Source organism: Chiloscyllium plagiosum, unplaced genomic scaffold (assembly GCF_037043375.1).
Source record: "Chiloscyllium plagiosum isolate Xiang-an unplaced genomic scaffold, Cpla_swu_hap1 HiC_scaffold_51, whole genome shotgun sequence".
Taxonomy (NCBI): Eukaryota; Metazoa; Chordata; class Chondrichthyes; order Orectolobiformes; family Hemiscylliidae; genus Chiloscyllium; species Chiloscyllium plagiosum.
Window position 1 is genome coordinate 1,781,426 of NW_028270189.1, and position 16,324 is coordinate 1,797,749.

Consider the following 16,324-nt stretch of genomic DNA (forward strand, 5'->3'; position numbering starts at 1 on the left):
GAACACTGGGATAATAGGGATGTGGGATTGAAACCCAGCAGGGCAGGTGGAATAAGGTATATTTTTTTAAAAAGAATCTGCCATTAACAGCAGTCATCTGCTTCACTAATGTGAAGGAAAATCTGCTTCCCTTATCTGGTCTGTAATCCAGTTCCAGATCTACCTGTCCCTGGATGTAGGTTGGTTAGGATTGGACTGTGAATACAGACGTCGCCAGTGTCTCCCAAATCTGCCTTCTCAGGCACAGGAGTACTGTGGACAGTGTTGGTCTCCTCATTTCAGGAAGGATCTCAATGTGTTGGAGGCAGTTCACCCAGACTCTTCCCTGGGATGGAGTAAGTCGTCATAGAGTCATACAGCACAGAAACAGACCCTTTGGTCCAACCAGTCCATGCTGACCATAATCCCAAAGTAAACTAGTCCCATCTGCCTGCTCCTGGCCCAGTCTCATGGGGACTGACTGGGGTTTATTTTTTTTTTCTTATTAACCCCCACACTACCACCTAAGTGCGGTAGTGCTTATTTTTTCCCCAGCACCCATGGTGTGTGTGTGCAGGTGTGAGACACAGTGAAAGACACAAAGTGCACGAATCTTCTGACTGGGGTTTATATCAACTGGAGTTTAGGACAGAAACTGCAGACTTGATTAAAATATCCAAGATCCTCAGGGGCTCTTGACGAGGGAGGGGGAGTGGAGTGTTTCCTCTTGTGGGAGAATCTCGAATGAGATGGGGCAGGGGGAGGGGTCACTTTAAAAATCAGGAGTTCCTGTTGAAAACAGAGATGAGGAGACATCTCTCAGAAGGTCATCATCTTTGTTACTCTCTCCCTCAAAAGGAAGGGAAAGCAGAGTTTTTGAATATTTTTAAGGCAGAGGTGGGATAGATTAGGGATGGCAGGAATGCAGAATTATTAGACCAGCCCCCACCACACGGAGTAGCAGGGAGGCTCGAGTGGCTGAGTAACTTCCTCCTGCTCCTAATTAAAGTCTTTTTTCTGTAAAAGTCACAGGACCAAGTGTCCTGAGGCCCCAGATTTCTAACCTCACAGATGGAGGCCATACAGCCCCTGACAATTGTACTGACTGTCCTGCAGAGCAATCCAGTCAGTTGCATTCCCCTCCTGTGCTTTCCCTGCAGCCTCCACTTATTTACTTCCCCTCCAACCGTAACAAGGACAGAACGTCCCTGGTGCTCACCTTCCACCCTACCAACCTTCGCATAACCCAAATCATCCGCCGACATTTCCACCACCTCCAAAAAACCCCACCACCAGGGATATATTTCCCTCCCCAACCCTTTCCACCTTCCGCAAAGACCATTCCCTCCGTGACTACCTGGTCAGGTCCATACCCCCCTACGACCCACCCTCCCATCCTGGCACCTTCCCCTGCCACTGCAGGAATTGCAAAACCTGCGCCACACCTCCTCCCTCACCTCCATCCAAAGCCCTAAAGGAGCCTTTCACATTCATCAAAGTTTTACCTGCATATCCACCAATATCGTTTATTGTATCCGTTGCTCCCAATGTGGTCTCCTCTACATTGGGGAGACTGGACGCCTCCTAGCAGAGCGCTTTAGGGAACATCTCTGGGACACCTCCACCAATCAACCACACCGCCCCGTGGCCCAACATTTCAACTCCCCCTCCCACTCTGCCGAGGACATGGAGGTCCTGGGCCTCCTTCACCGCCACTCCCTCACCACCCGACGCCTGGAGGAAGAACGCCTCCTCTTCCGCCTCGGAACACTTCAACCCCAGGGCATCAATGTGGACTTCAACAGTTTCCTCATTTCCCCTTCCCCCACCTCACCCTAGTTCCAAACTTCCAGCTCAGCACTGTCCCCATGACTTGTCCTACCTACCTATCTTCTTTTCCACCTATCCACTCCACCCCCCCCGCGACCAATCACTTTCATCCCCTCCCCCACTCACCTATTGTACTCTATGCTACTTTCTCCCCAACCCCACCCTCCTCTAGCTGATCTCTCCACCCTTCAGGCTCTCTGTCTGTATTCCTGATGTGGGGCCTTTGGCTGAAACGTCGATTTTGAAGCTCCTCGGATGCTGCCTGAAACTGCTGTGCTCTTCCAGCACCACTGATCCAGAATCTGGTTTCCAGCATCCGCAGGTAAATGGAGCTGAGTCCACAAAAAGATTAGCCATGATCTTATTGAGTGATGGAGCAGGTTCGAAGGGCCGGTCTACACCTGATCTTATGTTCTTGGTATTGAAAAAGCGGTTGGTGAAGGTGTATCACTGTTTCTCCATGGGGATTTGGGTGGCCATATGCATAGTAGGGTTTGCCTCGCAATGGTTTGTCATGGGCATTGGTGGACTGTCATGTAATTACATGTGGGTGGTCACTGATATATGCCAGTGGCCATGGGGTTGTCCTGGTGATGAATTGCCCCCTGGGATGGGTCGCTATGGAGATGGGCAGGTTGCTCTGGTGCCTGGTTGCTATGGAGATGGGTTGCCATGCGGATAGGCGGGTTGCCCTGGTAATGGGTTGCTACAGCGATGGGTTGTCAGTGGGATAGGCAGGTTGCCATGGGAAGAGATGTTTGCCCTGGTGATAGGTTGCCCTGGTGATAGGTTGCCATGGGGAGGGGGAGTGTAGGTCGCTCAGGCGCCGGGTTGCCATGGGGGGCGGGGAAATGAGGTCATGACCCCCTGAAATCCACAAAACAGACTTTAACGGCAAACATTTCACTCAATAATTCGCAGGATGCCACCGTCGAATGTAGATTGCCCTCAGCTGTGTAGTTTGCATTCACTTTTAAAAACAAATCCCGTAACGGTCGTTATTGTTTGAAAAAAATGAAGCGCGAGGCGGCCGGACTTCCGGTTTCTCCAACCGTCACCTTTCTTTTTTTAAAAAAAATATATAGTTTTTAAATTCCCCCAAACCCCGGGGTTGAATTGCACCTCCTGTACAACCACAGAGTTTGAAAGAATTATAGCTGAAGAGTTAAATACACAAGTGAAATAAATGCTTTAGGTCGGTTGCCATGGTAAAAAGCTGCAAAGCCTCGCAAGACGGGGCGTTGCCATTGTCAACAATGAGAAAACGAAATACAGAAATTAACCCTTTTTAAAAACTTCGTACATATATTAAAGTGAATATTTTTGCTTTTGAAATATACAATTGCTCGGGGGCGGGGTCTTTACTGAGTCCTCCAGGATCGGGGGCGGGGTCTTTACCGGGTCCTCCAGGATTGGGGGCGGGGTCTTTACCGGGTCCTCCAGGATTGGGGGCGGATCTCCACTGGGTCCTCCCAGGATTGGGGGTGGAGTCTTTACTGGGTCGTCCAGGAATGGGGGCGGGGTCTTTACCGGGTCCTCCAGGATTGGTGGCGGATCTCCACTGGGTCCTCCCAGGATTGGGGGTGGAGTCTTTACTGAGTCCTCCGGGATTGGGGGCGTGTCTCCACTGGGTCCTCCCAAGATTGGGGGTGGAGTCTTTACTGGGTCCCCAGGATTGGGGGCGGGGTCTTTACTGAGTCCTCTAGGATTGGGGGCGGAGTCTTTACTGAGTCCTCCGGGATTGGGGGCGTGTCTCCACTGGGTCCGCCCAGGATTGGGGGTGGAGTCTTTACTGGGTCCCCAGGATTGGGGGTGGGGTCTTTACTGGGTCCCCAGGATTGGGGGTGGGGTCTTTACTGAGTACCCTAGGATTGGGGGCGGGGTCTTTACTGAGTCCTCCAGGATTGGGGGCGGGGTCTTTACTGAGTCCTCCAGGATTGGGGGCGGGTCTCCACTGGGTCCGCCCAGGATTGGGGGCGTGGTTTTTCCTTGAGACCACCGAGGATTGGGGTCCTGATTCGGAGATGGCGGTGTTGGACTGGGGCGCACAAAGTGAAAAATCCAACGGGTTTATTTGGGAGCACTAGCTTTCGGAGAGCGGCCCCTTCATCAGATGGTTGCATGAGTCCTCCGAGGATTGGGGGCGGGGTCTTTCTTCGCTGACTCCTCCCAGGGTTGGGGGGCGGGGTCTTGACTGAGTCCCCTGAGGATTGGGGGCGTGGTCTTCACTGAGTCCTCCGAGGGGTGGGGGGGCGTGGTCTTCAACGAGTCCTCCGAGGGGTGGGGGGCGTGGTCTTCAACGAGTCCTCCAAGGACTGGGCAGGCTTGGTTCTTTTTCGACTTCGTCCAAGCTTTGGTCCTCCAGTATCCCGCCGTGCCCCGCTCCTACCCAGGTTTCGCCCCGCCCCCCCCTCCGACCAATCTAGCATCCGGGGCCCTGCGTGCGCCCGCAACGAAGATGGCGGCTTCCATGCTGAAGTGGAAGCGCGTCTCGGGCTCCAGCGGGCCGGTGCCCAGGCCCCGGCACGGCCACCGGGCGGTGGCCATCAAGGAGCTGATGGTGGTGTTCGGCGGCGGCAACGAAGGGATCGTCGACGAGCTCCATGTTTACAACACGGGTAAGAGAAAGAGCGGAGAGAGAGAGAGAGATGGGGGGGAGGGAGGAGGGGAATACAACAACAACTGGCAGACACAAACAAACACAAAATCCACTCTTATCTCCCCCCACCCCCTCACAAATCAGCCCGCCTCCCCATCCACACAGGGGATGGAGCGAAACGTCCATCTCGGTCACCGCCCACCCCGTCAATTGTTTTTAATCTTTTATTTATTGATTGAGGGAGGAGGAGGTGGCCCCCCCGTGACGTCACGCCGGACAAGATGGCGGCCGCCAGGGAAGCGGCTCTGGCGCCAAAGCTGCTGTTTTCTCCCCCCCCCAAACGGCTGTCATTTCTGTTTTGTTTATGCCTTTTTTTAAAATAAAAATTCTTTCCTGTCTCTCCCTCCGTACCATCGCCCTCATAGGCTCGCCCCTGTCTCGGCGTTTTATTTATCTCCCCCACCCCACCCCCCAAGAGCGATTGCGCCTCCCCCTGTATTTGATTACTGTGGCGGGTTTGCTTTTCCTGTAGTGTTCCTTCCTCCCCGCGGTTTTATCTTCTTTATCGCTCTGCCGTAACTTTCCCACTGTTCACCCCCCCGGTTTCTCTCACCTCTTCTCTCTTTCCCACTTGCCCCCTCCTCTTTCCCACTTGCCCCCTCCTCTTTCCCACTTGCCCCCTCCTCTTTCCCACTTGCCCCCTCCTCTTTCCCACTTGCCCCCTCCTCTTTCCCACTTGCCCCCTCCTCTTTCCCACTTGCCCCCTCCTCTTTCCCACTTGCCCCCTCCTCTTTCCCACTTGCCCCCCCTCCCCCACTTGCCCCCCCTCCCCCACTTGCCCCCCCTCCCCCACTTGCCCCCCCCTCCCCCACTTGCCCCCCCCTCCCCCACTTGCCCCCCCCTCCCCCACTTGCCCCCCCCTCCCCCACTTGCCCCCCCCTCCCCCACTTGCCCCCCTCCCCCACTTGCCCCCCCCTCCCCCACTTGCCCCCCCCTCCCCCACTTGCCCCCTCCCCCACTTGCCCCCCCCCCACTTGCCCCCCCCCCCACTTGCCCCCCCTCCCCCACTTGCCCCCCCTCCCCCACTTGCCCCCCCTCCCCCACTTGCCCCCCATCCCCCACTTGCCCCCCATCCCCCACTTGCCCCCCCTCCCCCACTTGCCCCCCTCCCCCACTTGCCCCCCCTCCCCCACTTGCCCCCCCTCCCCCACTTGCCCCCCCTCCCCCACTTGCCCCCCCCTCCCCCACTTGCCCCCCCCTCCCCCACTTGCCCCCCCCTCCCCCACTTGCCCCCCCCTCCCCCACTTGCCCCTCCCTCCCCCACTTGCGCCCCCCCCTCCCCCACTTGCGCCCCCCCCCTCCCCCACCTGCGCCCCCCCCTCCCCCACTTGCCCCCCCCTCCCCCACTTGCCCCCCCCTCCCCCACTTGCCCCCCCCTCGGCCCCCCCCCCCCCCACTTGCCCCCCCCCCCCCACTTGCCCCACCCTCCCCCCCACTTGCCCCACCCTCCCCCACTTGGCCCCCCCCCCCTCCCCCACTTGGCCCCCCCCCCCTCCCCCACTTGGCCCCCCCCCCCCCTCCCCCACTTGGCCCCCCCCCCCTCCCCCACTTGGCCCCCCCCCCCTCCCCCACTTGGCCCCCCCCCCCCTCCCCCACTTGGCCCCCCCCCTCCCCCACTTGCCCCCCCCCCCCCCCCCCCACTTGCCCCCCCCCCTCCCCTCCCCCACTTGGCCCCCCCCCCTCCCCTCCCCCACTTGCCCCCCCCCCCCCCTCCCCCACTTGGCCCCCCCCCTCCCCCACTTGGCCCCCCCCCTCCCCCACTTGGCCCCCCCCTCCCCCACTTGGCCCCCCCCTCCCCCACTTGGCCCCCCCCCCCTCCCCCACTTGCCTCCCCCCCCCTCCCCCACTTGCCTCCACCACTTGGCCCCCCCCTCTCCCCCACTTGGCCCCTCCTCCCCCACTTGGCCCCCCCCTCACTTGCCCCCCCTCCCCCGCTTGCCCCCCCTCCCCCGCTTGCCCCCCCTTTCCCGCTTAGCTCCCCCCCATCCCTTTCCCACTTGCTCCCACTCTCCAGCTTTCCCGATCCTCCCCGCCTCTGCTTTCCCAGTCTTTGCAAATCTTCAGCCTACTCTTCCACTTTTTGCACATCCCTTTGCCCCCCCCCCCCCCCCCTCCTCATCCCCCAATGCTCACGTGACGAGGCAAGGGAGTGTTTCTGAGGCACTGCACCAACCGGCCGAATGGCCTCCCATGCTGCTACTCTGTGATCCGGTTGAAACCTTTTCTCCTTATGTCTCAAACGTTATCTGTGGCTTTGCCAGTGACTTCCCAGCCCTGTGTGTGTGTTCCCCACAACTAGAAAGGGAACCCTGCTCTCTGTACGTGACCGACTGGCCTCTGCGCGTGCTCGCCTTCCCTCATGTAAGCACTCGCCTCCGTCTCTTACACTGTCCCCATTCTCAGCTTGTGGCTGGCGTCTTTGCCCACGCTGTGTGTCACCCATCTCCTGACCTGGTGGCGTGTGGAGTTTGTGCTCTGAGATGTTTGGCTGCATCGAGACACAAAACAAGGAGATGCTCACCGTTGTCACCTTGGCGTCCGAGTGTCGGAGGTGTGTACGTTTCTCGGCAGCAGTATTGGGCTGCACCTTGAGCTTCGGGGACATGGCTGGGGTTAGGTGGTGCGGTTTCCTTCCCGGATGGTGTGTGGCGAATCGGTGAAGAGACGGCACGGAAGCGTTTCCCCGTCGGTCACGGCTGCGATTCGGAACATCCTGCAGCTGCTGGGAGAGGGATTGCCCACCCCCATTCTGGGCTTCCTCGGCACCATCCCCTCTGGCACAGCAGGGCTCCCTCACCTCCTGGTCCTCTAGTCCCTCCCCTCCGACAATCTCCCTGAAGGATTATTTGGATTCCTATTTCTTTCACCCTGAATCCTGGTAGACTCGCCTTTGACAGGGGTCAGGCTGCCCTGCATACCTAAGTCGTACCGTTCGGCTGTTGCAGGATGTGGGTGTCTATCACCTGTCCCTAATCACCCCCTTGAGAAGGTAGTGGTGAGCCGATTTCGTAGGATCCTCACAGTGTGAAAACAGGCCGTTCAGCCCAACACGTCCACGCTGACCCTCTGAAGAGTATTCCACCCAGGCCCATCTGCCTACCCTATCTGTGTAACCCTACATTTCCCATGGCTAATCCACCTAGCCTACATATCGTTCAACACTGCGGGTAATTTAACGCTGGCCAATCCACCTAACCTATTTCTGAGGGAGGAAACTGGAGCACCCACAGGAAACCCCCACAGACATGGGGAGACTGTACAAACTCCACACAAACAGTCACCGGAAGTTGGAACTGAACCCGGGTTCCTGGCACTGTGAGGTAGCAGTGCTAACCACTGAGCCACCGTGCCCATCTGTGTGATGTAGCAACACTTGGCAATGTGTGTCAGGGAAGGAGTTTCAGGGGCTTGACCCAGCGATATCGTTCCAAGCCTGTGCACTACCCTTCAAGGATCGCACTGCTGCCTTCTCTGAGGGCAACTAGGGCTGGGTGATAAAGGCCAACCCAACCAGCGATGCCCGGGTGAAGAGTGAAGTTAGGATGGTGGGTGTTTGGACAGGAACTTGCAGGGAGGTGGCGGGTTTGGAAGGTGCTGTCGGAGGAGCCTCGGTGAGTTGCTGCAGTGCATCTTGTAGGCGGTACACACCGCTGCGGCTGTACATCGGGGCTGGAAGGAGTGAGTGTTGAAGGTGGGAATTAGTGTGTCAATCAAGCAGGAGCTAATTTGTCCTGGATGGTGTGGAGTGTTGTTGGAGCCGCCCTCATCCAGGCGAGTGGGGAGTATTCCCTCACCCTCCTGACTTGTGCCCTGTCGATGGTGGGACAGGCTTTGGGGGGTTAGAGAGGTTCTGCAGGATTGCCAGCCCCTGCTTGGTGTACAGTGTAATGGCCACTGAACAATGCTCCCCCCGCCCCCAGTCTGCTGGGTAAAAATGTGAGCGAGGAGAATGTGCCTACTGACACAGAGGCTTGGATTCTAGCACTCTATCTCCAGGCCCGTCATTGAGAGCTTCTCAATGCTGTGACCCCACTCGACTCACTTTGTCGAGCAGTCGGAGTGAATGAATCCAGGCCCACTGTCTGTTTACCTGACACTTGTCCACAGGAAGCAGGAATTCCCACAAGCATTCCTGAATTGTTTCTAATGTTATGGACTCGGCCAGACCACTCCAAACATTCTTAAGCAGGTAACACAGACCATAACTTTGCAATCTGTTTCAGTCAGTGTACAGTGAAAATTACCCAGAGTAAGTTTAGATTAGATTCCCTACAGTGTGGAAACAGGCCCTTCGGCCCAACAAGTCCGCACCGACCCTCCAACGAGTAGCCCACCCACCCTCTGACTAATGCTCCTGACAACTATGGGCGATTTAGCATGGCCAATTCACATAACCTGCACATCTTCGGACTGTGGGAGGAAACCGGAGCACCCGGAGGAAACCCACACAGACACTGAGGGGGGGGAAGAAAGTCTCCCAAGGCTGGAATCGAACCTGGGACCCTGGTGCTGTGAGGCAGCAGTGCTAACCACTGAGCCACCGTGCTGAGTTAACTAGGTTGACTACCAGGTTTTAAAACAGACAAAAATTTATTCACAAAATTACACAATGAAATACTAAGAAGAGAGCAAAGAACTCCTACAGAACTCCGTCTATCCAAACTAGACTTAATTATGCTGTTCCGAATATATACAACAGCCCCATAAGCAAACTCCCGTTAAAACCCAGTGTAAATGGAACACGTGCTTCCAGGTTGAAGGGCAGAGAGAGAGAGTTTCCACACGGCTCCATGTTGAACGTCCATCCAGTTCAAGACTGAACTAAAACTGCTCAGCTAGAGAGCTGACCACTCCCCTTTCATTATACAGGTCACTTCTAAAACACGACCTGAAGTCTCATCTGTTTACATTGAAACAAAAGGCCTCTCAAACTCCTTTCCATCCCTGTACCAAACCAGACTGATGGGAGCCCGGCCTGGTGTATTACCCCTCTGAAATAAAATCAAGGACAGAGTCTTCTTGAGCCAAGGGACAGCTTTTAGAAAAAAACAAGGGGCCAGCTTTGTGACACTAACCTTCCATTTGAATTTGCCCAACCTGGGAATCTTTGGGGACAGTGTAGAGGGAGCTTTACTCTTACCCTGTGCTGTCCCTGTCCTGGGCGTGTTTGATGGGGGATGGTATAGCAGTGCGACCCCGTATCTAAGCCCGTGCTGTCCCTGTCCTGGGAGTGTTTGATGGGGGATGGTATAGCAGTGCGACCCTGTATCTAAGCCCGTGCTGTCCCTGTCCTGGGAGTGTTTGATGGGGGATGGTATAGCAGTGCGACCCTGTATCTAAGCCCGTCCTGTCCCTGTCCTGGGAGTGATTGATGGGGGATGGTATAGCAGTGCGACCCCGTATCTAAGCCCGTGCTGTCCCTGTCCTGGGAGTGATTGATGGGGGATGGTATAGCAGTGCGACCCCGTATCTAAGCCCGTGCTGTCCCTGTCCTGGGAGTGTTTGATGGGGGATGGTATAGCAGTGCGACCCCGTATCTAAGCCCGTGCTGTCCCTGTTCTGGGAGTGATTGATGCGGGATGGTATAGCAGTGCGACCCCGTATCTAAGCCCGTGCTGTCCCTGTCCTGGGAGTGATTGATGGGGGATGGTATAGCAGTGCGACCCTGTATCTAAGCCCGTCCTGTCCCTGTCCTGGGAGTGATTGATGGGGGATGGTATAGCAGTGCGACCCCGTATCTAAGCCCGTGCTGTCCCTGTCCTGGGAGTGTTTGATGGGGGATGGTATAGCAGTGCGACCCCGTATCTAAGCCCGTGCTGTCCCTGTCCTGGGAGTGTTTGATGGGGGATGGTATAGCAGTGCGACCCCGTATCTAAGCCCGTGCTGTCCCTGTCCTGGGAGTGTTTGATGGGGGATGGTATAGCAGTGCGACCCCGTATCTAAGCCCGTGCTGTCCCTGTCCTGGGAGTGTTTGATGGGGGATGGTATAGCAGTGCGACCCTGTATCTAAGCCCGTCCTGTCCCTGTCCTGGGAGTGATTGATGGGGGATGGTATAGCAGTGCGACCCCGTATCTAAGCCCGTGCTGTCCCTGTCCTGGGAGTGATTGATGGGGGATGGTATAGCAGTGCGACCCTGTATCTAAGCCCGTCCTGTCCCTGTCCTGGGAGTGATTGATGGGGGATGGTATAGCAGTGCGACCCCGTATCTAAGCCCGTGCTGTCCCTGTCCTGGGAGTGATTGATGGGGGATGGTATAGCAGTGCGACCCCGTATCTAAGCCCGTGCTGTTGAAGATGTTATTTGTTATGTTAAGTCCTCTAGTGATCATATGGGCAGTCTCTAACGTCCACCAATGGCCATCATGCAAGCCTCTCGGTTGAGTGATCTTTCTAGTGGATCGAGCTAAGTTTTCTTTGTATAGAAACTGGAATCTTGGTGTCAGATGATGTCTGCTGTTGTATTTACGGTGTGTGGTGGTGTACAGCCCTCTCCCACAGATAGCCATGTCATAAATGAGCAGCTCGTCATGTTTCTTCCTGCTCCGGGGGGAGTTGTAGCTTTGCTGCGATAATTATCGAAACTCCGGCACCGGGGGGGGGGAGGCTACCTTCTGATAGGCTTTGCTTCTGAAATAGCAGCGTGGAGGCTCCCTGTGCTTGCATGAGAGGGTGATCACCCCGTCGGGGCTTGCACAGTCTGGGTGGACAAGGCTCTGAAAGGGGGAGCCATGGCGGGGACCTCCCTTTTGGTAGTTTGGTGTCTGTGGGCTGGTGAACGCTGATCTAACATGATGCTGCGTCTCTCTCTCTCTCTCTCTCTCTCTCTCTGTCTGTCTGTCTCCACAGCCACGAATCAATGGTTCATCCCAGCTGTGAGGGGTGACATTCCGCCCGGATGTGCTGCCTACGGTTTTGTGTGTGATGGGACCCGTCTGCTGGTATTTGGAGGCATGGTGGAGTATGGAAAGTACAGCAATGATCTCTTTGAACTGCAGGTATTGTTCCCCTGGTAGAATGGCAAGCCTGCCTGCCTGCTCAATACGTTGGACTGGTCTGCACATCTACAGGCTATCACTGTCTCTCGGTCTGTCTCTACTTGCGTTTGTCTTTCTCCCTCCTCCCTCTCCGCTTTCCCCACGCATTTGTTCCCCTTGCTCTCTCAACCCTCCAAATCTTGCTCTCCTTTTTATTTTAAGCCTCTAAATGTTGGAGGTGGGAAACTTGGTCGAAGTCACGGAAAGAAAATTAGCGTTTCAAGTCCAGCGACACCCGCTCTATCCATCTCCCTCGGATTACATCTTCCCCTGGAGGGGGGAGCCCGTGTGTGTGTGTGTCCTCTTCATAGCAATCCTGAAGTGTGGAAGCAGGCCATTCCGCCCGTTGAGCCCGCACCAACCCTCCGAAGAACATCCCACCCTCACCCCTAACCTTGCATAACCCACCTCGCCTGCATATCCCTGGTCACTACAGGCAACTTAGCACGACCTGCACCCCTTTGGAGTGTGGGAGGGACCCGGAGCACCCGGGGGAAACCCACGCAGACACTGGGAGAATGTGCAAACTGCACACAGACAGTTGCCCGAGGCTGGAATCAAATCCATGTCCCTGGTGCTGTGCCAACTGCTGAGCCCTTCTACCACCCCCCCCCCCCACCTCCGTCATCCCCTCCTGCTTGTTGCCCTCCCTGTCACTCGCGCCCACCTCCCCCATAACCCCCCTTCACTACTCCCAATGCTCTGTCTCCCTCTCCATTATGCTCTCTCCCTAGCACCTTCCCCACCTATGTGTCTTGAACCACTCCCACACATTCTGTCTATCCTTTTCTTTCTGTCTCCTATGTAGCTGTAATCCTTCCCTCACTTCGGCAGGAGCTACTGTGGTGTTTAATTCGGCTTTGAACGCAAAGACTACTTTATAAGTTGTGACAGATAATCCAGGTTGTGTCATCGGGAGAGAGGTGAAGTCTTTCCTCATCCTAATTTTTGGGTTCTTTTCAGAAATGACTGAACTGAGTTTGGGAATTGATCACGCGCAAGAAGTCTTTGCGTTGCATGTGGGGTTGCCAGTTAAAGAGGCGCGGACGGGAGGTGGAGGTAAAACAGGAAGGGGGAGAGACGAGCAAAGCCTTGCTCTCGGAGTCACCACCCTCCCTTTCTCATTGCACAGGCCAGCCGGTGGGAGTGGAAGAAACTGAAGCCCAAACCGCCCAAGAATGGGTCGTTGCCGTGTCCACGCCTAGGTCACAGCTTTTCCCTGGTGGGGAATAAATGCTACCTGTTTGGAGGCCTGGCCAATGACAGCGAGGATCCCAAGAACAACATTCCACGGTAAGGAAGGATGTGTGAGGAGGAAGCCGAGTGTGCGTGGGCTTTACGCTAGGCCTTCACTCGGAGTGGTGCCCTTAACGTTGATAGGAGAGACCCCCCCCCCCGCCTCACGGGATGCATCGCAGGAGTGTAAATCATTAATAAATCAGACCCTGAGCCACATCGGGAGGTTCGGGGCGAGGAGTAGAAAGCTCAGTCAAAGGGATGTGTTTTTAAAGGTGGAGGGAAGCAGGGAGAAAGAGAGAGGCGCGGGGCAGGAGGGGCGGAGTTGCTTGGGTTGGGAATTCCAGGGCTTTGAAACTCAGGAGAGATGAAGTACCAGCACCATTGGAGGAACGATTGGAATTGTGGGATACACAGACGTTTGGAATTGAAGGAGCACAGAATGTGGAGAGGAGGGAGATGATGTAGGGGCTGGAGGGGGTGGCAGGGATAGGGAGGGGGTGTAGGGGCGGGAGGGGGGGGACAGGGATAGGGAGGGGGTGTAGGGGCTGGAGGGGGGGACAGAGATAGGGAGGGGGTGTAGGGGCTGGAGGGGGGGACAGGGATAGGGAGGGGGTGTAGGGGCTGGAGGAGGTGACAGAGATAGGGAGGGGGTGTAGGGGCTGGAGGGGGGGGACAGAGATAGCTAGGGGGTGTAGGGGCTGGAGGGGGGGACAGAGATAGGGAGGGGGTGTAGGGGCTGGAGGAGGGGACAGGGATAGGGAGGGGGTGTAGGGGCTGGAGGGGGGGACAGGGATAGGGAGGGGGTGTAGGGGCTGGAGGAGGGGACAGAGATAGGGAGGGGGTGTAGGGGCTGGGCGAGGGGACAGGGATAGGGAGGGGGTGTAGGGGCTGGAGGGGGGGACAGGGATAGGGAGGGGGTGTAGGGGCTGGAGGAGGTGCCAGAGATAGGGAGGGGGTGTAGGGGCTGGAGGAGGTGACAGGGATAGGGAGGGGGTGTAGGGGCTGGAGGAGGGGACAGAGATAGGGAGGGGGTGTAGGAGCTGGAGCAGGTGCCAGAGATAGGGAGGGGGTGTAGGGGCTGGAGGAGGGGACAGAGATAGGGAGGGGGTGTAGGGGCTGGAGGAGGGGACAGGGATAGGGAGGGGGTGTAGGGGCTGGAGGAGGGGACAGAGATAGGGAGGGGGTGTAGGGGCTGGAGGAGGGGACAGAGATAGGGAGGGGGGTAGGGGCTGGAGGAGGGGACAGAGATAGGGAGGGGGGTAGGGGCTGGAGGAGGGGACAGAGATAGGGAGGGGGTGTAGGGGCTGGAGGAGGGGACAGAGATAGGGAGGGGGTGTAGGGGCTGGAGGAGGGGACAGAGATAGGGAGGGGGTGTAGGGGCTGGAGGGGGGGACAGAGATAGGGAGGGGGTGTAGGGGCTGGAGGAGGGGACAGGGATAGGGAGGGGGTGTAGGGGCTGGAGGGGGGGACAGGGATAGGGAGGGGGTGTAGGGGCTGGAGGGGGGGACAGAGATAGGGAGGAGGTGTAGGGGCTGGAGGAGGGGACAGAGATAGGGAGGGGGTGTAGGGGCTGGAGGAGGTGCCAGGGATAGGGAGGGGGTGTAGGGGCTGGAGGAGGGGACAGGGATAGGGAGGGGGTGCAGGGGCTGGAGGAGGGGACAGAGATAGGGAGGGGGTGTAGGGGCTGGAGGAGGGGACAGAGATAGGGAGGGGGTGTAGGGGCTGGAGGAGGGGACAGAGATAGGGAGGGGGGGTAGGGGCTGGAGGAGGGGACAGAGATAGGGAGGAGGTGTAGGGGCTGGAGGAGGGGACAGAGATAGGGAGGGGGGGGTAGGGGCTGGAGGAGGGGACAGAGATAGGGAGGGGGTGTAGGGGCTGGAGGAGGGGACAGGGATAGGGAGGGGATGTAGGCGGTGGAGGAGGTGACAGAGATAGGGAGGGGGTGTAGGGGCTGGAGGAGGGGACAGAGATAGGGAGCGGTGTAGGGGCTGAATGAGGATTACAGAGACCGAGGAATTGAATGAATTTGAATGTGCTGCAAGTTTGACAGTTGATATTCATTGATCAGTCTTTGGGTCATTTGCCCGTCTCACCTCCTCCTCCCGTACCTCACTGTAGTGTTCAATTTTGTGAGTCTCTGTTAAAACCAGCGAGTGAAGGCTGGTCATTTCAGCTGGACGGGAACCTACCGAGAGTCAGGGTGTTGGGATGGAGCACTGAACCCAGCAGGTGGAAGGCTATGGGGTTTGTGATGCGAAGGTGCAGAGCTTTGCAGGCACCGCGAGGTATGCAGACTGGCCAGGAGACCATGGTCGGAGGGGTGTACTGCAGGGAACAGGGCTGAAACCTTGCCATCTTTCTGTTCCCTTTCAGCATCAGTTTAGTTTCTGTCACTGCTTCTCAGTGTGGCTAAAGCACCTGCATGTCTCTTTCTTCCCCTCCCTCCACTTTCTTTTTCTCTGCCGGTGTTGCCGTCTCGTACCCTTCCCGCTCCCTTCCTGTTCCCGCGTACCTTGCCCGGCTCCTACCTTCTGTCGCCTCCCTCCACCCCCTCCCTCTGTCCCACTACAGTTATCTGAACGATGTTTACATATTGGAGCTGAGGCCCGGCTCGGGGGTACTGAGCTGGGACAACCCCATCACCTACGGAGTGCTGCCCCCCCCACGGGAGTCTCACACCGCCATCATCTACACCGAGAAAACTCTGAAGAAATCCAAGTTGGTCATCTATGGAGGCATGAGCGGTTGCAGGCTCGGAGACCTCTGGACATTGGACATCGGTAAGGGGAAGGTGCTTTCACTGAGTGTATGGCTTCCATGGGCAGGCGAACATGAAAAGAGCTTCTGTCCTTACATCGTCCCTCCGAACTCTCACCGATTCATCTTTTCCCTGGCCAGGGACAGAATAGTGAGAGCTATACTCTAGCTAACCCCTGTTCCTGTCCCTGGGAGTGTTTGATGGCGGGGGCGGGGGGAGACAGTGTAGAGGCTGCTTTACTCTGTATCTAACCCCATGCTGTCTCTGTCCTGGGAGTGTTTGATGGGGGACAATGTAGAGAGAGCTTTTCTCTGTATCTAACCCCATGCTATCCCTGTCCCTGGAGTGTTTGATGAGGGGCAGTGTAGAAAGAGGTATACTCCGTATCTAACCCCCCCTGTCCCCGGGAATGTTTGAATGGGGGGGACAGTGTAGAGGGAGCTTTACTCCGTATCTAACCCCGTGCTGTCCCTGTCCAGGGAGTGTTTGATGGGGACAGTGTAGAGGGAGCTTTACTCCGTATCTAACCCCGTGCTGTCCCTGTCCAGGGAGTGTTTGATGGGGGCAGTGTAGAGGGAGCTTTACTCCGTATCTAACCCCGTGCTGTCCCTGTCCAGGGAGTGTTTGATGGGGACAGTGTAGAGGGAGCTTTACTCTGTATCTAACCCCGTGCTGTCCCTGTCCCTGGGAGTGTTTGATGGGGGACAGTGTAGAGGGAGCTTTACTCTGTATCTAACCCCGTGCTGTCCCTGTCCCTGGGAGTGTTTGATAGGGGGCAGTGTAGAGGGAGCTTTACTCTGTATCTAACCCCGTGCTGTCCCTGTC

At 57.0% G+C, this 16,324-nt stretch overlaps 1 protein-coding gene across 1 annotated transcript in view; it reads left to right on the forward strand.

Moving 5' to 3' along the window:
* Window positions 1-4,252: 4,252 nt before the first annotated feature.
* Window positions 4,253-16,324, forward strand: part of LOC122542048 (host cell factor 1-like) — a 51,773-nt gene continuing 39,701 nt past the window's right edge. Inside the window, exons 1-4 of the mRNA XM_087985244.1 lie at window positions 4,253-4,427; window positions 11,315-11,463; window positions 12,635-12,795; window positions 15,313-15,521. Of these exons, the coding sequence (XP_087841370.1) occupies window positions 4,268-4,427; window positions 11,315-11,463; window positions 12,635-12,795; window positions 15,313-15,521 (679 nt within the window). The 5' untranslated portion in view covers window positions 4,253-4,267. The remainder of the gene's footprint in view (window positions 4,428-11,314; window positions 11,464-12,634; window positions 12,796-15,312; window positions 15,522-16,324) is intronic.